The sequence below is a fragment of the Pantherophis guttatus genome, chromosome 6 (assembly GCF_059756535.1).
Source record: "Pantherophis guttatus breed Tessera chromosome 6, ASM5975653v1, whole genome shotgun sequence".
NCBI classification, from domain to species: domain Eukaryota; kingdom Metazoa; phylum Chordata; class Lepidosauria; order Squamata; family Colubridae; genus Pantherophis; species Pantherophis guttatus.
Window position 1 is genome coordinate 87,258,191 of NC_142068.1, and position 25,431 is coordinate 87,283,621.

Genomic DNA, 25,431 nt, shown 5'->3' on the forward strand with positions numbered 1-25,431 from the left:
TAGTCCAAAATGCAGCCGCGTGGGTAGTTACGGGGCGTCTAGATACTCCCGTGTAACACCTCTCCTGCGTGAGCTGCACTGGCTACCGGTGGCACTCCGGATACGTTTCAAGGTGCTGGTGCTCACCTATAAAGCCCTTCATGGCTTAGGCCCAGGGTACTTGCAGGACCATCTCCAGCTGTTCTCCCATCGTCCTGTGCGCTCTCACAGTCGGCCTCCTCAGGGTGCCGTCGGCCAAACAATGTCGGCTGACGACCCCCAGGGGGAGGGCGTTCTCTGTGGGAGCCCCGACCCTCTGGAATGGATTGCCCACTGAGCTCAGAACAGCCCCCGACCTTCTTTCCTTCCGTTGCGAGCTGAAGACGTGGCTCTTCTGCCAATTAAACTGATCCGTTTGGGGGTACACTGGTATAATTTTAAATCGTTTTTTTAATTGGGTTACTGATTTTAATTTGATATTGTATTGTGATTTGTATTGAAGTTGTCATTTTGTAAGCCGCCTTGAGTCCCTAGGGAGAAAGGCGGCATATAAATCGCAATAAATAAATAAATAAATAAATAAATAAATAAATAAATAAATAAATAAATAAATAAATATGATTCTAGGGCTTTTCATGCAGCTCGTGAGCTTGCATTATAGGTATTTCATCTGTCAGTTAAAATACATCTTTAATGTATTTGAACACCAGTGATATCGCTTATCTGGGGATGTCATCTGCTTGTTGTTCCCCATCTAAATATCTATTGGCAAGGTGTCCAAACCATTTGCCCTTCTGCCACTAGGGCAGCGGTCAGCAACCCGTTATTATTTCTAGTGCTGCATTTTGCTTTGTGTTTCTCCCTCTTCTAAACTTCTCAAAGTTCCCTTCATTTGGAGCAATATCTAAGTCCTACAAATATATAAACAAACAAGCAAGCCATTTTTATAATTTCTTGCAAATGGCAATGCAGAATTTTCATTTCATTTGACAGAATCAGGGCAACCGCTTGCCTCCAGAGGTGGTGGGTGCTCCATCACTGGAGGTTTTTAAGCAGAGACTGGACAGCCACTTGTCTGGAATGGTATAGGGTCCCCTGCTTGAGCAGGCGGTTGGACTAGAAGACCTCCGAAGTCCCTTCCAGCTCTATTCTGATTGAAAGTCCTACACAGTGTCTCCTCCCGCATTTGTAAGTTGTGACGTTAGCTCTTACCCCAGAAAGTTACTCCACAGTGCATGTGTTGTGGCGTATACTTAAGCAGTCTGTGACGACCATTGTGGTCTTCTATGTAATACACAGGAATTGTCTGGAACCGCCTCCAGCCTAGAGACAGAATCAGTGGATCGCGGGTTTTAAGGATTTTCTTGTACCAGCGATGCTTCTTCAACCGCATCTAAAAAAACCCCCAAAGAATAATTTCATTTCGGAAGCCATTTCAACAACCCTCCCTCCTCTTTGTTGAGAACAAAGTTTTCAGTTGCATAATATTAAAGTATGGAAGACCCAGGGGGCCCTGATTCAAATTAATGTGTCGGAATATGTGTGTGATTGAGCTTTCAAAACCCCCAGGAAATAGACAGCAACTTAACAATAATGCATTTCCTCTTGTTTCAAGAGGAAACAAAAACACACGTATAGAAAATATAAATATAAATGTATGTACAGTATGTATATAAGTACAGTATGTATGTATGCGTACACACCTTCAGACGAGAGCTACATTCAGGAGCATATGAGAATCTCTACCTGTCACAGAAGGGAGCGTGATGGCCCAGGGGTTAAGAATGCTGAGCTTGTCAGATGGAAAGCTGACAGCCCAGGTTCGAGACCCAAGCATCATGTGACAGGGTGAGCTCCCATTTCTTGCCTCAGCTCCCGCCCAGCTAGCAATTCGAAAGCATGCAAGTGTGAGTAGTTAAATAGTACCACTTCGGTGGGAAGGCGCCGTGAGCCTCAGTGTATGGTCATGCTGACCACATGAACGCAATAGCAATAGCACTTAGACTTATCTACTGCTTCATAGTGCTTTACAGGTGTCTCTAAGCAGTTTACAGAGTCAGCCTATTGCACCCAGCAATCTGGGTCCTTATTTTAGCCACCTCGGAAGGATGGAAGGCTGAGTCAACCTTCAGCTGGTCAGGTTCAAACTCCTGGCAGTGGGCAGAGTTTGCTTGCCAGACTGCATTCTAAGCACTGTGCCATCACATGACCACGAAAGCGTTTTCAGACAACACTGGCTCCCTCAGTTAAGAAACGGAGATGAGCACTGCCCTCAAGAGTCGGACATGAGGGACAGGGAAAACTTTTGCCTTATTTTATCTATCCTGGTTAAGAAGCATGCGAGAACATAACATACCTGCACATAGCCCACGTTTCCTTCCGTGTTTCCCAGGCCGCCCAGGACAATTGGATAACATGGATCAAAATGCAGCACCAGTTCACATGGGACGTTCTCCAGTTCTATCCGGATATACATCCCCGGTCGAAATCCCTCGTACTGAATTCGGGTTTCATCATCTTGATCTTCAAACTCAAGTCTGTTAATCTGCATTGCGAATATAAGAAGGAATGCAATGCTTTATCGCAATGAGATCCATCAAGACAATTCCACAGCTGATCTTTGGTTCGAGCAGAGCCAATTCTGCTGACTTACGAAACGAGAAGCTGCGCTTCCACAATATGCTAAGTTCTGGTTTATGGTTCGCCTTGTTAAAGTTGTGTGTACCTCTGTGTGTTTTTTTACTGTACCGTTTGGTTACCTTGCGAACCAACGCTTCATGACAATCCAGACGTTAATGACATACAATTTATATGTTTATGTCAATCATATTTTCTTTATCTGATGGCACAGGAGAATGGATGTGTCTTAGTCACAGCACATCCTTGCACTTTTCACTGAGGAATTATGGAGAAGACAGAGTCAGCCCTTCCAGGTAGGCCAGGTCAAGAAACAGAGTCCACAAGAATTATTGGAATTCAATTTACATGTTAGAATAACCCTTCCCTTCCCCTTCCCTTCCTTCCTAGAAGAGTATGACTAGCCCAAGGTCAACCTAAGCAATAGCAATAGCACTTAAGACTTATATACCGCTTTACAGTCCTCTCTAAGTGGTTTACAGAGTCAGTCTCTTGCCCCCAACAATCTGGGTCCTCATTTTACCCACCTCGGAAGGATGGAAGGCTGAGTCAACCTTGAGCTGGTGAGATCTGAACTGCAGCTAGCAGTCAACTGAAGTAGCCTGCAGTACTGCACTCTATCAGACTACAACTCCCAATCTCCCAGTTTCTAGGCTGGTGCCTTAGCCACTATACCAAACTGGCCCTCAAATAATAATGCTTCACACCAGTGGCTCTCAATCTTTTCTTCACCAAGGAACTGCTTTAAATACCTTTTGTGGCCACAGATTCCCCCCACCCCACCCCCAAGACTTAACTCAAGTTTTAAATTATAACATTTCTTCAAGACTTTGCAGACCCCTTATGATGACATTACAGTCCCTGCAGGGGTCCGGGAACCACATGTTGAGAGACACTGCATTAAGCTATAATATAGAGCCATGGTTAGAACACAGTATTGCTGGCAAACTCTGCCTCACAGTCAGGAGTTCAAACCTGACTGGCTCAAGATTGATTCAGCCTTCCATCCTTTCTGAAGTCAGTAAAACGAGGACCCAGATTGTTGGGGGCAATAGGCTGACTCTGTAAACTGCTTAGAGAGGGCCGTGAAGCAGTATAATTCTAAGAGCTATTGCTATTGACTCAGCCTTCCATCTTTCCGAGATCGTTAAAATGAGGACCCAGTTTGTTGGGGGCAAGAGGCTGACTCTGTAAACTGCTTAGAGAGGGCCGTAAATAGCAATAGCACTTATTTATGTATTTATTTATTTATTTTATTCAATTTGTATACCGCCCTTCTCCTAGTGGACTCAGGGCGGTGCCAGAACTAAAACACATAACAATACAAAATTTAAAATTATTAAAAGAATTTTATACTTTGGCCCAAATTTAAAACAATTCGAATTAAAACCCATTGACAGATTAAAAGCTAAACAACTAAAAAACTAAAAAAAAAAAAAGGGGGGGGGGGTCATGCCAGCCCTGCTTGATGGGAAAAAAAAGTTTTCAGGGCACGGCGAAAGACCTGGAGATCCGATATCCTTCTTATCTCCGAGGGCAAATCGTTCCAGAGGGCGGGAGCTGCCACAGAGAAGGCCCTCCCCCTGGGGGTCGCCAGCCGACATTGCCTGGCTGACGGCACCCTGAACAGTCCCTCTCTGTGGGAGTGTACTGGTCAGTGGGAGGCTATCGGCGGCAGAAGGTGGTCCCGCAAATACCCAGGTCCTATGCCATGGAGCGCTTTAAAGGTGGTAACCAACACCTTGAAGCGCACCCGGAAGACCACTGGAAGCCAATACAGGTCACGCAGGACTTATATCCTTCTTCACAGAGCTTTACAGGCCTTTCTAAACTCGGAAAGATGAAAGGCTGAGTCAACCTTGAGCCTGGTGAGATTTGAACTGCCAAATTGCAGTCAGCCGGCAGTCAGCAGAAGTAGCCTGCAGTACTAACTAGTAGAAACAGAAGTTAGAAATTTGGAAGCATAAGAGAATGATTAATTACATAAGGGAGGTTTATTAAAATGGATAAACAAATATTATTATGTGATCAATATTAATGCTATGAATATTGTTTATATAAAAATGGATTTTTTTATATTAAATACTTTTTTAAAACATGCAAAAAAAAAAAAAAGAAGTAGCCTCTAGTACTGCACTCTAACCACTGGGCCACCACAGCTCAAAGCACTGTGAAGTGGTATATAAGTCTAAGTGCTACTGCTATAATAAACCTGACAGCATTTCTGTCCCTTCCTCCTTCATTTGCACCAAAGACAGTCAAGATAGAGCCATAGCACATTTCTATCTCACATAGTTTGACTTAATTCCCGCTTTGCTAGAGGATTTGCGCTCCTTTTTCAAAGTTAACTCTGCAAGATCGGAAGAACAAACATTGTCGGGCCATTCGGAATCCCTCAACCAAGTCAAAGAGTCTACCTGAGCCTGCTTTTGAAATTCGTCTTTCAGATCATCAAAATAGGTGGCGTTCCCGTCATATTCGGCATTGAACATCTCTTTCAGTTTACGTTTCTTCGCGATACGCTTCTTCTGCTCCTCTTCCTCCGCATCCGCTTCGGGGTTCTTTCCCTCGTTGTCCTCTTCCTCTTCGTTTGCCACCTAACGGCACGGAGAAAATAACAACAACAACAACAACAACAATTATAATATAACAGTGATACCTATTGTCATCGGGGCACTTGGTACCATGTCCAAGAATTTTACAAAACACATCAAGAAATTGCAGCTTTCTGCTGTAACACCAGCGGAACTGCGAAAAACTGTGCTACTCGGAACATTGTACAACTTAAGAAGGTACTTGGTTGATACCTAGGACGCTGGCAGTCTATCAACTGTATCAGCCGTATCAACCATTAGCACCAGTCAATTGTATTTGTGACACATTTTTAAATGATCAGTTGACCGAGTTTCATGTTTAATGAATAAAAGAAATAATAATAATAATTAACATAAAGTGGAAAAAGTTGTCGAAAATGAGAAGGTGAAGACCTTGTGGGGCTTTCAAATACAGACAGATCAACATTTGGAACACAAGACGCCAGATATCACAGTTGTCAAAAAACCGAAGCGTACAATTTATTGATATCGCTGTACCAGGAGACTCCAGAGTCGAAGAAAAAGAACTGGAAAAAAATCACGAAATATCACAACTTGGCCATCGAAATGACGTGATTATGGATGAAACATGTAACAGTGATACGGGCACTTGCTACCATGTCCATGAATTTTATAAAATACATCAAGAAATTGCAGCTTCCTGCAATAACACCAGCGGAACTGCAAAAAACTGCGCTACTCGGAACATCGTACATTTTAAGAAGATACTTGGAGGATATCTAGGATGCTGGAAGCAACCCGTATCAATCATCAGTGCCAGTCAATAATATTTGTGATACATTTTTAAATGTTCAGTTGACTGAGTTTCATGTTTAATTAATAAAAGATATAATAATAATAGTACAAGCTTCTAATTCCCCCCCACCCCCATGAAATCTGCAACACAGAAGTTAAAAAGGAAAATCCTTGTCAAGATGCCCCTTTTTTCTACGCTCAGTTGACAAGTTGGAATCCAGCATAGAACAAAACCATCTAATCACATCGGACAGTGACTCAAAGTTAAATACAGGCAGTCCTCGACATACGACCACAACGGAGCCCAAAATTTCCATTGCTAAGCGAGACAGTTGCTAAGTGAATTTTACCCCATGTTACAGTCTTTCTTGCCACGGTTCTTCAGTGAATCACTGCAGAAATTGCATTGACTGCCTTGACTTGGCTCGTCAGAAGGTCGCCTAAGGGCATCACGTCAACCTGGGATACCGCAACCGTCATAAATATGAGTCAGTTACCGACGTTCTGAATTCTGATCATGCGATTGTGGAGTTGCTGCCAAAGTCATTAAGCGTGAACACCGGACATAAGTCACTTTTTGGGGACCTTTAAAGGGTAACTAAATTACCCCGTTATAAGTCCAGGACTGCCTGTGTTTAATTTCAAATGTTTTATACTTTTTCAGAGCTTGAGTGTTGTTCAGGGAGAGAGATTTTAATTATTACTTAAGAAGTGATTGGACAACCATTTGTCTGAAATGGTATAGGGTTTCCTGCCTAAACAGGGGGTTGGACTAGAAGACCTCCAAGGTCCCTTCCCACTCTGTTATTCTATATTTTATCACACAGTATCTATCAGTTAAATCAGACATAGATAATCAGACCATCTCAAACCTCGTCTCCTGGATCAGCTGATTTGCCTTTATACATAGTTCCTGTCTCGAGATCTTCGAAATCGCCGTATATTTCCTCTGGAAAAAATAAAAAGCAGAGAACCATCGTTCATCTTTCCGAGGTCGATACAGGTAGTCCTCGACATACGACCGCAACTGAGACCCAGATTCCTGCTACAGTAAGTGAGACGTTCGTTAAAGAGAGTTTTTCCTCCCATTTCACCCATCTTTCTTGCCAGGGTTGTTAAGTGAATCGCTGCAGCGGTTAAGTTAGTCACACAATTGTTAAGTGAATCTGGCTCCCCCGTTCACTTTGCTTGTCAGACGGTCTCAAAAGGGGGATCACATGACTCCAGGACACTGCGACCGTCATAAATGTGAGTCAGTTAGCATCTGAATTGTGATCACGTGACCACGGGAATGCCGCAACAATCATAAGTGTGAAGTGGCCATAAGTCACTTCTTTCAGTGACGTTGAACAGTCACTAAGCGAACTGTTGCAAGTCAAGGGCTGCCTGTATTTTTGCTAAGCCTCCTGGCCATTGGACCCATCAATACCCTGGGGATCAGGCATGCTTTATTCAAAATTATCAACTCCTAATGATGCCCTCATCCGGTCCTCCTCAGACGTTCATGAATGCCCACTTTATTGACAGAAAGGGTGAGTTAGTCCTTGAGTTATGACCATAACTGAGCCTGGTCATTATGGTTGTTGAGTCTTCGTGGTTCTAAAGAGGGTCGCCATATGAACGGACTTGATCTTATAACCTTTTAAATGCTGGCTTCTAGCAAACCATCATAAACCGCAGTCACATAACTATGAGGCATTGGGCCGGTATCAAAACTGGATTTTAAGTAGCTGTTGGGAGGGTGGGGCTCCATCATTATGTCAAATAGTTGCTAAGCAACCGGTCATAAGTAAAGGACTACCTTGTATGAAGAAACAATACTTTTTCCCCCCCAGGTTGCTTCCAAGAAAATAATTAGGGAAGGACACTCTCTAATTTACCATCTTCCTTCAACAATTTTTCTGCATCTTTGTCCACTTCCCACTTTCCGGTCACGAAACAGTCCCGGATGCTGTCCATCACCTGCAAAATAGAATAGAATAAAATAACAGAGTCGGAAGAGACCTTGGAGGTCTTCTAGTCCAACCCCCGGCCCAGCAGATCCTACACCATTTCTGACAGATGGCAGTCAAGTCTCTTCTTGAAAGCTTCCAGTGATGAAGCTCCCACAACTTCTGAAGGAAACTTCTGTTCCATTGGTTATTGTTCTCACTGTCAGAAAGTTTCCAGGTTGAATCTCTCCTTGTTCAGTTTCCATCCATTATTCCTTGTCTGGCCTTCAGGTGCTTTAGAAAATAGCTTGACCCCTTCCTCTCTGTGGCAGCCCCTCAAATATTGGAAGACTCCTATCCTGTCTCCCCTGGTCCTTCTCTTCACTAGACTAGCCATGCCCAGTTCCTACTGTTCTTCGTATGCTTTAGCCTCCAGTCCCCTAATCATCCTGCTCTTCTCTGCACTCTTTCTAAAGTCTCAATAAACGTGTCTGTTCTACAGATTCACAGCAATCGACAATCATTTTTCCAGATTAATCCATCATCCAACAAATCTGAAGAAGCCGTACCTCGTCTGAGTCCCAGTCCTGAGGGGCTTCTGTGGGAAATTTGGAGCAATCCAGAGCATCAATCTTTCGTTTCGATTCTTTGTCGGGACGGCTGACGCGAAACAACCCGCCGAGTTCCACATCTCGTTCTCCTTCCTCCTCCTCAACATCCTCGGCCACTGAGGAAGAATCAAGGCAGCATTTGGGCTACAATTAAAAGTTTTCGCGGATGCAGTAGAGGTAGTCCTCAACTTCCAATCATTCAATTAATGACTGTTCGAAGTTGTGACGGGATTGAAAAAAGTGGCTTGCATCTAGTCCTCGCACTTATGGACATCACTGCACCCGCGCAGTGAGGTCAAAACAGGCAACAGGCTTGTGTTTACATTTTGGCTGCATGCTGTGGTAGATTTTTTTTTTTTTTAATTTGATTTATATGCCGCCCTTCTCCGGAGACTCAGGGCGGCTTACAGTGCGTTAAGCAATAGCCTTCATACTTTGTATATTTTATACAAAGTCAGCTTATTGCCCCCACAAACTGGCTCCTCAATTTACCTACCTTAGAAAGAATGGAAGGCTGAGTCAACCTTGAGCCTGCCAAGATTCGAACTTACTTTAATTGCAGACAGCTGGTGTTAAATTACAGTGCCTTGTCTGAAGAGCTATCCAGGCTCCTGAATTGAATTGTCGAGGTTTACCATTTTAAATTCCCTAAACTTCCCAAAAGACACTCCCCCCCAAGCTGGTATATTGAAAATAATTAACTATTGTCTCAAAGTCCTCCATTGTCAATTCCACATTTACCCTCTTTCCACTGACTGCGTTTCTGCCTGCATTTCGACCTAAAATGCAAGTGCCTTTAAGACCCCTGCCAAACTAAAACAAACTCAAAAGGCACTCCCTTGGTTAGGAATTGCAATTAAGAATCCAAATAGAAAAGTTCTTACAATGCAGGGGAAATGTTGGCTTTTTCCTTGCTTGCTTTCATCGTACTAATGGTGGACTGATGATGACAATCTCACTAAACTTTGAACCTATACATTTGCCTAAGGTCCTTCCTTCCCTCCTTCCTTCTCCCTTCTTCCTTCCTTCCCTCCTCCCCCCTTCCTTCTTTATCTTTATCTCCTTTCTTGACCTTCCTCGACCTCCCTCTGTTCCGTCTTCCCTCCCTCCCTCCCTCCCTTCCTCTCTCCCTACCTTGACCTTCCTTTGTTCCTTCCTCCTCCTTCCCTCCCTTCCTTGAACTTCCTTTGTTAACCAACCTTCTTTCTCCCTCCCTCCCTCCTTTGACTTTCCTCCCTTCCTTCCACGACCTCTGTCCAGGGGTGAAATCTAGCAGCTTTTGACAGGTTCTGGGGAACCAGTAGCGGAAATTTTGAGCAGTTCGGAGAACCGGCAAATACCACCTCTGGCTGGCCCCCGAGTGGGGTGGGAATGGAGATTTTGCAATATCTTTCCCCCAGGAGTAGGGAGGGAATGGGGATTTTGCAGTATCCTTTTCCTGGAGTGGGATAGGAATGAAGATTTTGCAGTATCTTTCCCCTGCCACACCCACCAAGCCACGCCCACAGAACCGGTAGTAAAAAAAATTCAATTTCACCATTGCCTCCCTGCCTCCTTCCTTCCTTTTCTTCCTTCCTCCCTCGCCTCCTTCCTCTCTAATACAGGCAGGGCAATATATTTTTACCTGACCCATAAACGAGTTTGCGGAGATTCGGAGCAGCCTGTTGCTGCCTCAAAAAAGTTTCGGCTGCCTTCTGGGTGAGGTCTTCTTTCCATTTCAGAGCTCCTAAAAGGAAGGAGAAAAAAAATAAGATTGTTCCTTTATCTAAATCAGATTAAACAGCCAATGATTTTCCCTATTTCTTTTAATCCCACTTACATAAATACATGGCCCAGGCATAACAACTTCACTGGTTGAATGTTTATGCATGCACGTCTCCTTAATTTGAGCTGCACAGCAAATGTGTGCAGCTATTCAGAGGTCCCACTGGACTTAACACCAAAGTAACTGTGCACGGGATCTCAACCTCACTTTCCTTTCTGGAAAAGGCTAAGGTAACTATTGAAACTATATTAAAATTATAGATTAAAATTACTGAAAGTAATGGGGTGAGCTCCTGTTACTTGTCCCAGCTTCTGCCCACCTAGCAGTTCGAAAGCACATAAAAAATGCAAGTAGAAAAATAGGGACCACTTTTGGTGGGAAGGTAACAGTGTTCCATGCGCCTTTGGCGTTTAGTCATGCTGGCCACATGACCACAGAGATGTCTTTGGACAGTGCTGGCTCTTCGGCTTTGAAACGGAGATGAGCATCGCCCCCTAAAGTCGGGAACAACTAGCACATATGTGCGAGGGGAACCTTTTACCTTTAACTACTGAAAAATATAAAATATCCGCCAACTGACGTGCAACTGAAAAATGTTTTTGTGAGTGTTTGAAACAATTGACCGGTGGACGAAACAGGTAAGATGCCTGGATAAATGCCATCAAAAAGAAATGAATCATCGCCATAAAAACATTGTGACTAACATTTTGAGAGATTCAGAAGTACATACCAACTGTTTCTGAAGAAAAATCCAACGCCTCTTTATAGTCTTCGTCCTCTTTCAAGAGATCTTCCACGTCATCTTCGTTCTTCATCGACCCAGAATCTTGTATCTTAACATCAGCACTTTGTAGTTGAGATTCTTCTTGGCTTGACCCTTTGAGACCGTCATCGGCATCCTCCTCCTCCTCCTCCTCCTCCTCCGAGGGGCTTTCCGAAGATAAAGGTCCATCTAAATCTGGCATTGGTGCCTCTTCAGCAGTCATTTTTTCAATCAATGTGATACGGGCTACTTTTTTAACTAGCTTTTTTCTGTTCCTCATCTTGTGGTCCGTTTCGCACGATAAAGATTTATTCAATCGAGCTGGGTTTCTGGCGGTAGATTGGGAAGGTGTCGCCTCCTCTTCCTCTTCACTTTCGTCCATCTCTTTGAAGTCGTCTTCTTCTTCCTCTTCTGAACTCACCTCAAGATCATCATCACTGTCAGCAAAGGCTGGCCGCTCCGTTAGGAGCGCAGGCTCCGTTTCATTTCTGCTTCGCTCAGAAACCAGATACTGGTGTAGAAAAGTGTCATCTTCTCCTTCCTCATTACTATCACTCTCCCCTATGTCCTCCTCCACAGACATCCCCTCTTCTTCCTCCTCCTCCTCTTCCTCCTCATCACTTTGGTCTTCATTTTCAAAGACTGCCTTCCGGCGTGTCCTCCCAGTTTGCGGGTCTGTTTCCTTTTCTTCTTTAGGCATGGCAAAAACGCTGAAAATTAAAAATCTGTTTCAGGCATCTAGCAAAGCTTCGTGAACCTCTCAAGAATAAAGTCAGCATAAAGTCCTTGACAATACAGGCAATCCTCAACTTACAGCCGTTCGTTTAGTGACCGCCCGAAGTTACAATGGCACTGAAAAAAGTGACTTAGGACCGTTGCGGCATCTCCCACGGTCACGTGATCGAAACTCAAGAGGCGTGGCAACGGATTCATATTTATGACGGTCGCAGTGTCCCGGGGGTCACGTGATCCCCTTTTGCGAGCCTTCTGACAGGCAAAATCAATGGGGAAAGATGGATTTGCTTAACCACCTTGTTACTGATTTAACAACTGCAGGGACTCACTTAGCAACCGTGGTGAGAAAAGTCATAAAACGGGGACGACCCTCACTTCACAAACGTCTCACTTAGCCACTGAAATGTCGGGCTCAATTGTGGTTGTACACCAAGGACCACCTGTATTTTAATTCACCCTAGATAAATTCCACACTTTATTTCCCTCCTTATTACAGTCAGCGTTACTATTGTGCTTCCTGTATTGAGAGTGTCCACAAATGCAGTTTAGGGCAAATAATGGGCGTTTTCAAAATAAATAAATTCACCCCTCTCCCTTACAACATTGTAGGTACTTATGCATTCAAAAGAGAGTTATTAATTCTTGCAGGTTACTCATCCTCCCTTCTTTTGTATTGTATTGTATTGGTGGTTTGGAAATTCATGACCAGCATAATGTCATTAATTCATTTTAGATCCTTTATCCTCTTCCCTATATCTCTTCTATACCATGCAGCAGAGTTCAATCAATCAATCAATCAATCAGAATAGAGCTGGAAGGGACCTTGGAGGTCTTCTAGTCCAACCCCCTGCTCAAGCAGGAGACCCTATACCCTTGGTGGTGAACCTATGGCACACATGCCAGAGGTGGCATGCAGAGCCCTCTCTGTGGGCACGCGTGCCATTGCTCCAGCACAGACAAAATGCTGCTGGACACACACCAAAACAAATGATGGGCAGACCATGGCTCTGATTGATGGGTGCGGTTTCGTTTCGCAACTCCGGTTTAAGTTGATAGACAGCTGGGGGCCTATTTGCGAATGGTCCCTGCTCCTTTCCTTCTCTTTCAAAAAACCCTCCCTGGCCTTTTACTTTTTCCACCCCAGATTCCCTCTGATAGTTGTCATTTACTTGCCTTCTTTCAAAAATTACACAGATACACAAGCAAATAACCTGTGCGTTGATGAGACCTAATTGCAAAGAATGGGTGTATGCATGTAAGACTAGAGGGATCTTGCACACAGCTCTCTATCTCTGCAGAAATAATGGATACCTTGCTGCCCACCTCCTCGCCCACTGCTTGGTCCCCTTGGTGTGTTCTTTTCCTGTGGCAGGATTGTCTCGGATCATGTGCAGAGTGCCTTCACCGTTCAACACCCCCCCACCCAAAGGTTCAGACTAGGATTAGGCCTTTCAAATCAACCCCTGCAAATTTTCAGCCCTCAGCAGAGCAACAGAAAGGAAAGGGAGGGAAAGAGAGGGAGGGAAAAAGAGAGAGAGAAACAGAGAGACAGAGAGAGGGAGGGAAAGAGAGAAAGAGAGAGGGGGAAAGAGAGACACACAAAGAGAGAAAGAGAGAGGGAGGGAAGGAAAGAGAGAGGGGGAAGAGAGGGAGGGAAAGAGAAATGATATTACAAAAGATTTTCTTTTTTACTGTTGCTAAATGTAATATTTCAAAAACAAAAAAAAATGAAGGGGCATACAAATGCATCTATCACATTTTTCTTAGGACAATTAGCTGAACTCTGTCTTGTTTATTATTTTAGGTAAACCTCAGTATTCAAGTTAAAATGCCGTGTTGGCACTTTGCGATAAATAAGTGGGTTTTGGGTTGCAGTTTGGGTTCACCATCACTGCCCTATACCATTCCAGACAAATGCCTGTCTAGGCTATTCTTGAAAACCTCCAGCAATGGAGCACCCACAAATTCTGGAGGCAACCTGTTCCACTGATTAATAATAATAATAATAATAATTTTATTTCTATACCGCCCTTCTCCCAAAGGACTCAGGGCGGTGTACAGCCTGTTTAAAAACACAAACAAAACAACAATATAAAATTTAATAGTTTAATTAATAGTTTGATTATTTTAGTTTAAATAAATAAATAAAATAGTTTAACTATTTGATTAATAGTTCTCACTAATGAAAAAGTTCCTACTTAATTTGTCTGTGGAGATTCTCAGTCATCCAGGTCATGGATGTCCGAAAGGTGCTTTTTCAAGAGGCAACTGGACTTTATGCTTTTTCTTTGAAGTTGTTCAGTCAGAGCTCGAAAAGCTTCTTGGATGTTGGGGGCAATAGGTTGACTCTGTAAACCGCTTAGAGGGGGGCTAAAAGCACTGTGAAGTGGTATATAAGTCTAAGGGCTATTGCTATTGACTCAACCTTCCATCCTTCTGAGGTCGGTAAAACGAGGACCTAGATTGTTGGGGGCAATGCGCTGACTCTGTAAACAATCTCGAAGGACTCTAAAGCACTGTGAAGCGGTATATAAGTCTAAATGCTATTGCTACATTTAACAATTTTTCAATTTTCAATTCAGACTGCACCTGGAAGTCTAGTCCAATCCCCTATTTAAGCAGGAGACCCTATACTGTGGTGGGGCAGTGGTTAGAGTGCAGTACTGCAGGCTACTTCTGATCATCGGCTGCCAGCAGTTTGGCAGATCGAATCTCACCAGGATCAAGGTTGACTCAACCTTCCATCCTTCCGAGGTGGGTAAAAATGAGGACCCAGATTGTTGGGGACAATATGCTGACTCTGTAAACTGCTTAGAGAGGGCTGTAAAGCACTGTGAAGTGGTATATAAGTCTAAGTGCTATTGCTATACCATTTGAGATCCAGTCTCTTCTTAAAAACCTTCCAGTGATGACCCACTCACGACTTCTGAAGGATTGTGCGTGAACCTACTGCTTACCTCTCGTTTTCAACATCCTCCGTATCTAAAGGCTTGGAGTCCATGAAGAGAGAGACTTTGCTGGAAGCCATCTTGGCATCGATGGTGGAATGTGCCGAGATGAGACTCTGGACGAGCTCGTGGTTCGGTCTTTCTTCCTCCTGACGAATGAATAGCATTTCAGTCACCCTTTTCTAAGGTCTGTTTAGTTAAGGTATTTATCACAGCACTGTTTTAGCAGCCTCCCAATAATCACTGAATATTTCAGGGAGTGCAAAAAGCTGCTTAGAGGGACAAAGGTTAATGGCATTCCCGCTTTATTTAGTCTTCCATCCCAAGGTGGAACCAGACTTTTAAAGAATTAAAATAAAATTTCTTTTCAACCAATTGACAAAGTTGTTATGGATTAGATTATAATTAGATTAGGTTATAGATTACACAAAAACCACAGAGGCCAATCCAAACTTGAGAATCTCTGCTATTACCACCTTAGTTCAGAAAATAGGGGATTAGTTAAAGCCAATTTTTTTTCAACACAAAATGATGACAGCCATCAAGTAATCGAGCCCTTATGGCACAATGGTTAAAGTGCAATATTAGCAATAGCACTTAAGACTTATATACCGCTTCAACAGTGCTTTGCAGCCCTCTCTAAGTGGTTTACAGAATCAGCCTCTTGCCCCCAACAATCTGGGTCCTCATTTTACCCACCTCGGAAGGATGGAAGGCTGAGTCAATCTTGAGCCTGGTGAGATTTGAACTGTCAAATTGCAGTCAGTCGCCAGTCAGAAATAGCCTGCAGTACTGCTCTCTAACCACTGCACTACCCTAACGCTCATTTTAGTGACCTCGGAAGGATGGAAAGCTGAGTCAAACTTGAGTCGGTCAGGATGAAATTTGTGGCAGTGGGCAGTCTGCCTGCAATACTTCATTCTAACCCCTGCACCATCACAGCACAGTTTGCAGGCAAATTCTGACCACAGGCTGGAGTTCGATCCTGACGAGGCTCAGGGTTGACTCAGCCTTCCATCCTTCTAAGGTCAGTAAAATGAGGACCCAGATTGTTGGGGGCAATATGCAAATAATGCTTGACATTGTAAGCAACTCAGAGAGGGCTCTAAAGCACTATGCAGTGGCATATAAGCCAAAATGCTATTGCTAATTGCTGTCAGGTGCAAACAACCAGAGTGTCAATCGTCCGACTAATGGACCCAATAAAAGCAGGGACTTTTCAGGAACTTTAAAATCCCAAAAACAAAACTTTATTGAATTCGTCATTTCAGCACTGAAGAAAAGCAAAACCAACTCTAAGTTTTCCTGCATAGTTAAAGATGAGTTTCATCCCTCTCTCCCTCCCAGGGAACGGGATTCCCATTGTCCAATTGGGAATCAGTCTTTTGTTTTGATAACAGTCCACATCTTGGTCAACACCTGCAGAAGTGTCCTTGGCTCTCAGGGTTGAAGATTGTAGCCTCCGCATTCCAGCTCACCCTTCCCTCCCCACCTTAGTTCTTTGGCAAGTTGAAAAACAATAATAGTCACAGGAAGCTTAAGTGTTTTTCAATCTTGACACAGAGCCTCATGTGGAGAGTGCAAGCTAACTATTTTATTACCTTCTGCCTATAATACAGGAATCTTCTCAGCCTTGTCTTGGGAACAAATAGCTAAGACTCCAAGGTACTTAGGGGTGCTCAGTTCTTATCCTCTTGTGGTTAAGCACTGACTCCAGGCTTGATCCCACCTCCATAGCAGGCTGGAGTGCTTCCCAAAAAATGCTTTAACAATTAACAGCAATTCATAAACAGAAAATTAAGTGCAAGCCTTAAGTCATACCTCTCTGCCCCGATGGGAGTGGCTTCCCCCAAGGTCAATATACACAGCATCTTTGTCGTATACCAAGCCCCCAACCCCCGAGAGCGGGGCGTAAATCAGTTTCTCCTTCTCATTTAAGCAGCGTTTCTTTTGATGCTCAGGAAGGGCGCAAGGATCTGGCAGGAAGCTGACATCGCTGACAGTGAAATCCCCAACACCTGAAGGGGAAGAGATCATACCAGCGTCAAAATGAGAAGGATCGAGATTACGTCAACACAATCTTAAATGGATTCAAAGATGAAAGATCACGCGTTAGATTGATCACTGAAGCAAAGAAAGCTATATGACCTTTATTGCTGATCAAAAGGAGTTTAATTCTAACCCTTGCCTTCCTGCTACCAACATTTCTCTATCCTGCCTCACAATATAATCTGTTGAGATATATAACACACACAGACACTTATAAAACTGTTACTGTGTTTTCCCGAAAATAAGACCCAATTGGAATATAAACTCTAATGCGTCTTTTGGAGCAAAAAATAATATAAGATCTGGTCTTATTTTCAGGGAAACACGGATATTATTGTAATTTGCTTTGAATTTCATACGCGAATAACTGACATAGAGATCTAAAAAATTGGAAAACAAATTTACTGATTTGTTTAAATAATTTGCCTGGCCGCCCATCTCATAATAGCGACACTGTTTCAGTGGTAAAAACTCTGCAACCATAAAACTAAACTGCCATCCTCTCTAACTTCAAGGAAATAAAACAGATTCCATTTAGAAAGAAATGTAAACATTTCTTTAGTTAAATTAAATATTTAGTACAACAGGCTTCCTGACATTGGCTTTAGGCAAGGTACTTGCTAATAACCCCACAGTTAAGATCTTTTCATCTAGGGCTTCACCCACATCCAAAATGATACAGGAGGACTTTTGACCTTATCTGAGCGTTGGACAGCTCTATTTGTTCAAGCAGCCCAAATTTGTTCAGCCTTTCATGAAAGGCTCAAATGTTTTAAGGCCGTGATGGCGAACCTGTGGCACGCGTGCCAGGGGTGGCATGCAGACCCCTCTCTGCGTGCACGTGCGCTGTCGGCAGCCGAGCAGGTGGGTCCTGGAGCACCTCAAAACAGCCCGAAAAAACGGTTCGTTTTTGGCCCAAAAAAGGCCCTGAAAACGGCTCCAGAAACGGCCAAAAAACAGGCATGCATCCCCAGCCAGCTGGTCTTCTGGTTTTAGGGGCTCTGGCACGCGCGAAGACCCGCTGGCCAGCGTGCATGCACATGCTGGAAACCTGAAGACCAGGCCAACTGTTCAGGTTTCTGGCACTCCAGCGCATGCAGATGCACGGGCGTTCCGGTTTGGGCACTCGGTGCCGAAAACGTTCGCCATCACTGTTTTAAGGAATCCACACATTTAATGTTTATGCTAGTGTTTTCCAACTTCAGCAACTTTAAAGTGTATGGACTTGCTAAGTGGGGAATTCTGGGAGCTGAAGTTCACATACTTTAAAGCTGTTGAGGATAAAGGACACTGGTTTATGCAACTCTTAAAAGCAATGACATCTCTCGTTTTTTGCGTGAAATGCTGGAAATAGTTGGGCTGCTTTAATGAACCACAGAGAAATGTTTGGCTCGAAGTCCTTCCTTCAAATCATGGTCAAACTTTCCTATTTTCCACCTTAAATAGGAACAGGGCAAGCCCCTTTTCAAAGCTTAGATCATTTTTAAGGACTCTTTGCGTTCTCTCCAGGCAGTGAGGAAGAAGCTCTTGGCATCTCTTAAAGGTACTTCACTATCTTTTGATGACAAAATATAGTAGCAAAGAAAAAAAAAAACCCTTCCGATTCTATCCCACCTGCTATGTGTATTTGGCTTTTGTTTTTCAAGTGGGATCCTCTTAGATAACCATAAAGGGAAACTTTCCGGTCGCATTTTGGATTAACCCTGATTGCCTCTGGGTTTGTCAAATCTTCCATCCTGCAGATGTAAGAATATCAGGGTTAGAATGTTTAGAAGGAGATGGAAAACATTCTCTGTACTCTAAACTGGCACAATAGTTGTCATGTTGGTGAGAAGGGTGACATATAAGTAAATAACAACAACAATAATACATATCATTCCTGATAGTTAGCTACCTGAAAGTTTGAAAACTTTGCTGTAGGACCTATCATTTAAAGTGAACTTTTCTTCCAGCTCATCCACGTTTGCCCAAATCCTCTCAAGTTGCTAGACCCTAGGATGGGAATCATTTTTAATCTATTTTCATGCTATTAGCAAAAGAGGGAGGAAGGCCAAGGAAGGAAGGTAAGAGGAAGATCAAGGAAGGAAAATCAAAGGAGGGAGGGACATCAAGAAAGCAAGAAAGGTCAAGAGAGTCAGGGAAGGTCAAGGAAGGAAGTTCAAGAAAGGGAGGGAGGGAGATCAAGGAAGAAAGAAAAGAAGGTCAAGGAAGGAGGAAGGAAGTTCAAGAAAGGGAGGGAGGGAGAGTCAAGGAAAGAAGGGAGGAAAAAAAGTCCAGGAAGGTCAAGTGGAATAAAAGAAATTACCTGTCCACCAAGACGTAGGGATGAGTTGTCTGCCAAGTCAGGGGACGGAATTTCATCACGGAGATAAACCGCCCTAGATTGTGGATTTCCTGTTTTTGATAGTCTCCGTGCACCATCCCGGAGAGGTAGAACAATTTGGCACCCTAAATTTAATAATTAAATAAATTCTAGAATGCACGTTTAAGTTGCAATTTAAGCAATTCACTTGCCTTTAGCTGTTGTTTTTTTATCCAGAAATGCTATTTCTTTCTTTGAATGCAGGAGTAGTTTAATTACCTTCTAAAACTTAGTTGGGTTAACATGAAAATTCGAAACTCAATGCAAACTGAGCAAATGGCAGGTAAACACGTACACACACCATAGTATTGTCCCAAATAAAGAAAAGTCACATTGCTAGAAGGACATAGGCAAAAATTGATGCCAGTTTCGCAGGACATTTTATCCTATACAGGTAGCCCTTGTTTAGCGACTGACTCATTTAGTGACCGATCAGTGTTACAGTGATGAGGTTTAAATAACTTTCTGACCTACATTTCTATTTACAACTTTCGCAGGTCCATAAAGCAAAGGAAAAATGAAGCTGGGTCATAAGCACAGTTATGGTTTCACTTAGCAACTATCTTGCTTAATAACGGTCCCAATTGCGGTTGCTAAACAAGAAGGACCTGTTTATAATTTTTATCTTTGCTTCAGGGAACTAGACAGAGGTAGTCCTTGACTTACAACAGTTCGTTTAATGACTGTTCAAAATTGCGTCACTGAAAAATGTGACTTATGACCCCTTTTCACAGTGACAAACTTTGCAGCCTCCCCGTGGTCACGTGATCAAAATCCAGATACTTGGTCAGCTGACTCACATTTATGATGGTTGCAGTGTCCCAGGGTCCTATGATCCCCTTTTGTGACCTCCTGACAAGCAAAATCCATGGGGGAAGCCAGATTCAATAAACAACCGTGCGACTAACTAACTTAACAACCGCAGTGATTCACTTAACAACTCTGGCAAGAAAAGTTGTAAAAATGGGGCAAAACTCACTTAACAAATGTCTCACTTAGCAACATAAATTTTGGGCTCAATTCTGGTCGCAAGTCAAGGTCCTACCTATTTGTACTTGTAGGTCCTACCTATTTAACTCTCTTTTTTATTTTTTCATTGTTTTTATTTTTATTAAATGTAAAAAGAGCAAAAATTTCAATGTCTGTATAAACAGTGTGTTGTCTTGGTTTAATTAGTTTGAGCAATAATAATCACTATAATAGCATTCATAACATTAGTAATTATATAGTAACAATGATATCTCATCATAACATCTGCTAAAAAATCCTCCTCCACCTCAGGATGGAGATTTATTTATTTCCCGCCTTTACTATATTTACAAATAACTTGAAGCAAGGAGCATATCTAACGCACTTTCCTGCTCTTATTTCCCTACAACCACCACCCTGTGAGGTGAGTTGGGCTGAGAAAGCATATCCAAGGTCATCCAGCTGGCTTTTATGGCTAAGGCGGGACTTGAACTCGCAGTCTCCTGCTTTCTAACCTGCTTCTAGTGGTTAAATCAAACTGAGCTGAAAACTAGTGAAAACAGGACCCGTCAATCTGTGGTTTTAAAATGGAATTATAAAGTTACAACAGCTCTTGGGTTGTTTTTTTCATTTTTGATACACTTTTCCCAGTCGTTGAAGGCAAGTTGACGCATGTCATACCTGATAGACCTCAGTCCAGAACCGATGCTTTAGTCTCTTTTTGGTCTTCCTGAGCTGCTTGTTATTTTTGAAGCTGTCCAGGTGTGTAAGAACACCCATGATCTTGGGGAAGCCATGGACCTGGCAAATGTTCAGAAATTCAAAGGTTTCCATTTCAAATCCAAAACTGGCATCGATCAGCATCAAAGCCTGAGAAGGAAATTGAAAATAAATAAATATACTCTGGGGGGAAAAAAACAACCTGTTGCACTTTTTTTTGGTCTCACTAAAACATGCTAACTCTAAGTAAATACTGATAAAGCTCAACTTTCATGTGCTTATCTATTGAATGCATTGGTATAACTTAAATTATTTCCCTTTCCCCCCCTCCCATCTTTAATTTATTTTGCTTCGTGTACACCTTTTTTGAGGGCTTTGCGTAACGATGCTTACATCAAATTAGATTCCCTTTTTTCCCCTCACATCTTTAATTACTTTTGCTTCCTATAGGATGTTTTTTGGTGCTTTGCATAACATTGCTTACACCAAAAAGGATCGGCACCGTAGATGTGTTCATAGAAGGGGTAGGGACAAAATCTGTTCTCACTGTATCTCTTTTCTCCAAAAGGAAAAGTCACTTAGGTCTGGGGCGGGGTGAAATCCAGCAGGTTTTAACAGGTTCTGGAAAACTGGTAGTGGAAATTTTGAGTAGTTCGGAGAACTGGCAAATACCACCTCCAGCTGGCCCCAGAATGGGATGGGAATGGAGAATTTGCAATATCCTTCCCCCAGGGAGGGAGTGGAGATTTTGCAGAATCCTTCCCCTGGAGTGAGGTGGGAATTGAGATTTTGCAGTATCCTTCCCCTGCCACGCCCACCAAGACACACCCAAAGAACCGGTAGGGAAAAATTTTGGATTTCACCCCTGGTCTGGGGTCTCCAACCTTGGCAACGTTGCGACTCGTGGAATTCTTCAGCTGGCTGAGGGATTCTGGGAATTGATGTCCACAAAAGTTCCCAAGGTTGGAGACCCCGGACCTTAAGTAATGATCTGGCCTTACTCTTATTGGACCTTCCTAGTTATTAAAACCAATCATTATGTTCTGGCTTTCAACATATATCTCATTATTAATGAAATTATGTAACTAAAATAAACTGGTATTTATTATGGCAAATCAATTGTTCCAACTACTAGAAGAATGTGGAAAGAAACAAAGAAGAATATACAATTGGGGTTCACTCTTATGGACTAAAAAAAAACATATTAATTGAAAAGTATCTTCCTAGGCCAAAATGTTAGGATACAAACCAATTCTTAATGTATTTTACAACAAAACAGCCACACCTCTTAGACTTTAGAAAATGTTTAAAATCATATACAGGGAGTCCTTGACTTATGACCACAATTGAGCCCAAAATTTACATTACTGAGTGAGAAATTTGTTAATTTTGCTCCATTTTACAATTTTCCTTGTCCCATTTGCTAAGTGAATCCCTGCAGTCCTTAAATTAGTAAAATGGTTGTTAAGTAAGTCTGGGTTCCCATCCCCACTGACTTTGCTTCTCAGAAGGTCGCAAAAGTGGATCAGGTGATTCCGGGACACTGCAGCCGTCATAAACTTAAGTCAGCTGTCAAGCATCCAAATGTAAACCAGGTGACCATGGCGATGCTGCAGTGGTCATAAATGTGAAAAATGGTCGTGAGTCACTTTTTTCAGTGCCGTTGTAACTATGAACGGTCACTAAGCAAAGTATTGTAAAAGTCGAGGTCTACCTGTACTAATGTTAATCGGATTTTTATCTTGAGGAAACCTATCTCTGTCTCATGATATACCAATAAAACTTACCAGATCGGCAACTTTGGCAAGATCAATCATCGCATTAATATCACACCCACATTCAATGATGGTTAGCCGGCGTTTCTTACCTGGCCGCCAAAGGCAAGAAACAGAACAAGGAAGATTGTTATAATTTTGTTTAAAAATACAAAGATTTTTTTTAAAAAAAATTGCAATCTAACATTTTTTTAAAAAAACTGGTTATATGCGAGATGATATTGTTCTGACCTAGGCTTCCTGAGATAGTAAAAAGCACACGATTAGTCCCAAAAATTAGTCCCAAAAATTAATCTCTTTTTATTTCAATGGCTGTGACTTCTGTTCATTCACAGCCCATAATGAGTCACAAATAGTTTGTAAAGTCCGACAGAAGTCTGCCAGTCCTTCGGGACAAGGCTGATAAGAGCCCACTTTATCTCCCTTGACACGCTGCCAAAGAACTAATTGGCAATTAGCTTTGCAAGGCCACACTGAGCACAGAATCAAAACGGAGCTTCAGAATTTAAACCGACCAGAACGAAGAAAGTTGCTTCCTGCAAAGGCTCACATGCCTTTGTTCCTCCTTTATGTCTTATGGGAGGAACCAATCATCTCCAAACCCTACTCCCGAGTTCCCTTATGTCTTAACTGTTCTTGCCTTCTGGCAGCTCTGCACATGCATGCACTGGGAACAGGCTCCTCCTGTTCCTCTGCCTCGCTGATATCCAACTCTGGAGGCTCCAGAGGCGGCACATAACTCCCAGATGGACCTGGTCCCTTCTCTGCCTCCAATGCAGAGCCCTCGTCCGAGCCTTCCCCAGACTCCAGGACTGGCCCATGTTCCTCCCCAACCTCCTCACTGTCTGATTCTGCTGCCAGCTCTGCAGGCCGCCGGCGGACCACAACAGATATACCCAGATAAAGCAAGCCAGTTAGAGAACTAGTTTGGCCTAGTGGTTAAGGTACCAGGCTAGAAAGCTAGCAACCCTGAGTTCAAATCCCACCTTAGTCATAAAAGCCATAAAAACAATCTCTCTCTCTCTCTCAGCCTAACTCACCTCACAGGATTGTTGTTGTGGGGAAAATAGGAGGAGGAGGGGGGGGTGTTACATATGTTGCCTTGAGTTATTTGTAAAAATAATAAAGACGGCAAAATAAAATATAACTGTAGAAAATGGAATAAATTCCATCACAGAAGGGTAGCCAAGTCGCTTATATGCCGTGTCCTGGATAGAGGGGAATGAACTGCCAATAATCTTTTCTGCTGTCCTCACCACTCTCTTCATCGCCTTCCTGTCTGAAGCAGTAATGCTTCCAAACCAGACAGTAATGCCATAGGACAGGATGCTCTTGATCATCCCTCTATATAAAGTGGTAAGGACAGGGGGAGGAAGGAAGATGTTTTGGGGTCAAGTTTTCACCCGAAAACAACCTGCAGGCCTCTGGTCAGCACTGATCTTTCTTTCAGCGTCTAAAACTGAGAGCAGTGGTGGGTGCAAACTACAGAGGTGTTATTGTTGTTTTGTTTTACCTGATACGATGGTCACAGGGCCTTGAATTTCAACCAATTTCTGCCTTGTGAAATTCTTAATGAGGCATCTTATCAAGGTGCTTTTCCCAACCTTGGGGGGGCCCACCACCACTACGACCACTGGAGGGGGTTCCAAGGGAGTGCGATCCACCACTGGAATATGATGCTTTTTGGTTTTCAAATCCTGGGTCCTGTTTTATGGATAGGAGTTGCAGTTGAGTTAAAAAACAAAATCATGTGATCATGTCGACTACGTTCAGGTGTAAGCACAGGTAGTTCTCGACTTACAGCTGCAACTGAGCCCGACATTTCCATTGCTCAGAAATACAGTTGTTAAAAGGGAGCTTCACCTTGTTTTCAGGCCTTCCTTGCCACAGTTAAGTGAACCGCTGCAGTTGTTAAGTTAGTCACATGGTTAAAGTGAACCTCTAGCTTTTCCATTGACTTTGCATGTGAGAAGGTCACAAAAGGGGATCACATGAGCCCGGGGACACTGCGACCCGTCATAAATACAAGTCAGTTGCCAAACGGCCGAATTTTGATCACCTGACCATGGGGATTGCTGCAACGGTCATAGCTGTGCAAAAGTCATAAGTCACTTTTTTTGTGCTGTTGTCATTTCAAACGGTCACTAAACGGACGGTTGTAAATCGAAGACTACCTGTAGTAGGCCCTGGCTTATTACTAGGAGCAAGAGAGGGTTTCCAAACATTTTCATATGCAACTCCCACCATCCAATCCATGCAAAGAATATACTATACTCTAACTGGAAAGTCAAATATTGAAAATACAGTATTTTTCGGCATATAAGACGCACCTACCTTTTTTGATGAGGAAAAGAAGAAAAAGAAATCTCCCTCTGTCTCTGAGCAATTTTGCCTCATTGGAGCAAATAGCAAACAGCCTGCTTTACTTTCATTTTCGTTTTCAGCATAGCTTGATTAGCACAAGGGGAAAAAAAACCTGCTCCAGCAATTTACCTCCTTGCAGCAAGCAGCAGAGGCCTGCGCAAAACAACCAAGAACAAATCAGCTGAGAGTCGGGAGGCCGATCCAATCAACTTGCGCTAATTAGGTTGTGCTGAAGTTGAAAGGATTTGTTTTTTCTTGCTGTTTGCTTGCAAGGAGGTAACTGCTGAGAAGCAGAGGCCAAAGGGTGGGGGCCAGGGCTACATTCGGTGTATAAGACGCACCTAAATTTTCACCCCCTTTTAGGCTGGTTCCATTTTACAATGTTTTAATAAAGACAGTTAAAAGAGTCCATTCAAATAGTGAGTTTGGGGAGGAAAACTAAGGTTCTCGTTCCTATATTGCAAAGTTTCAGA

The 25,431-nt window shown here is 43.0% G+C and overlaps 1 protein-coding gene across 1 annotated transcript in view; it reads right to left on the minus strand.

Annotated features, from left to right (window-relative positions):
• The window catches only part of BMS1 (BMS1 ribosome biogenesis factor), a 39,513-nt gene that overhangs the window by 11,417 nt on the left and 2,665 nt on the right, over positions 1 to 25,431 (minus strand). Inside the window, exons 3-17 of the mRNA XM_087871870.1 lie at positions 24,108 to 24,298; positions 22,607 to 22,686; positions 20,781 to 20,969; positions 19,074 to 19,216; positions 18,383 to 18,504; positions 16,541 to 16,737; positions 14,729 to 14,868; positions 11,004 to 11,746; positions 10,133 to 10,234; positions 8,467 to 8,624; positions 7,847 to 7,928; positions 6,839 to 6,915; positions 5,034 to 5,213; positions 2,336 to 2,524; positions 1,192 to 1,372 (exon numbers count right to left, since the gene is read on the minus strand). Of these exons, the coding sequence (XP_087727996.1) occupies positions 1,192 to 1,372; positions 2,336 to 2,524; positions 5,034 to 5,213; positions 6,839 to 6,915; positions 7,847 to 7,928; positions 8,467 to 8,624; positions 10,133 to 10,234; positions 11,004 to 11,746; positions 14,729 to 14,868; positions 16,541 to 16,737; positions 18,383 to 18,504; positions 19,074 to 19,216; positions 20,781 to 20,969; positions 22,607 to 22,686; positions 24,108 to 24,298 (2,774 nt within the window). The remainder of the gene's footprint in view (positions 1 to 1,191; positions 1,373 to 2,335; positions 2,525 to 5,033; positions 5,214 to 6,838; positions 6,916 to 7,846; positions 7,929 to 8,466; positions 8,625 to 10,132; positions 10,235 to 11,003; positions 11,747 to 14,728; positions 14,869 to 16,540; positions 16,738 to 18,382; positions 18,505 to 19,073; positions 19,217 to 20,780; positions 20,970 to 22,606; positions 22,687 to 24,107; positions 24,299 to 25,431) is intronic.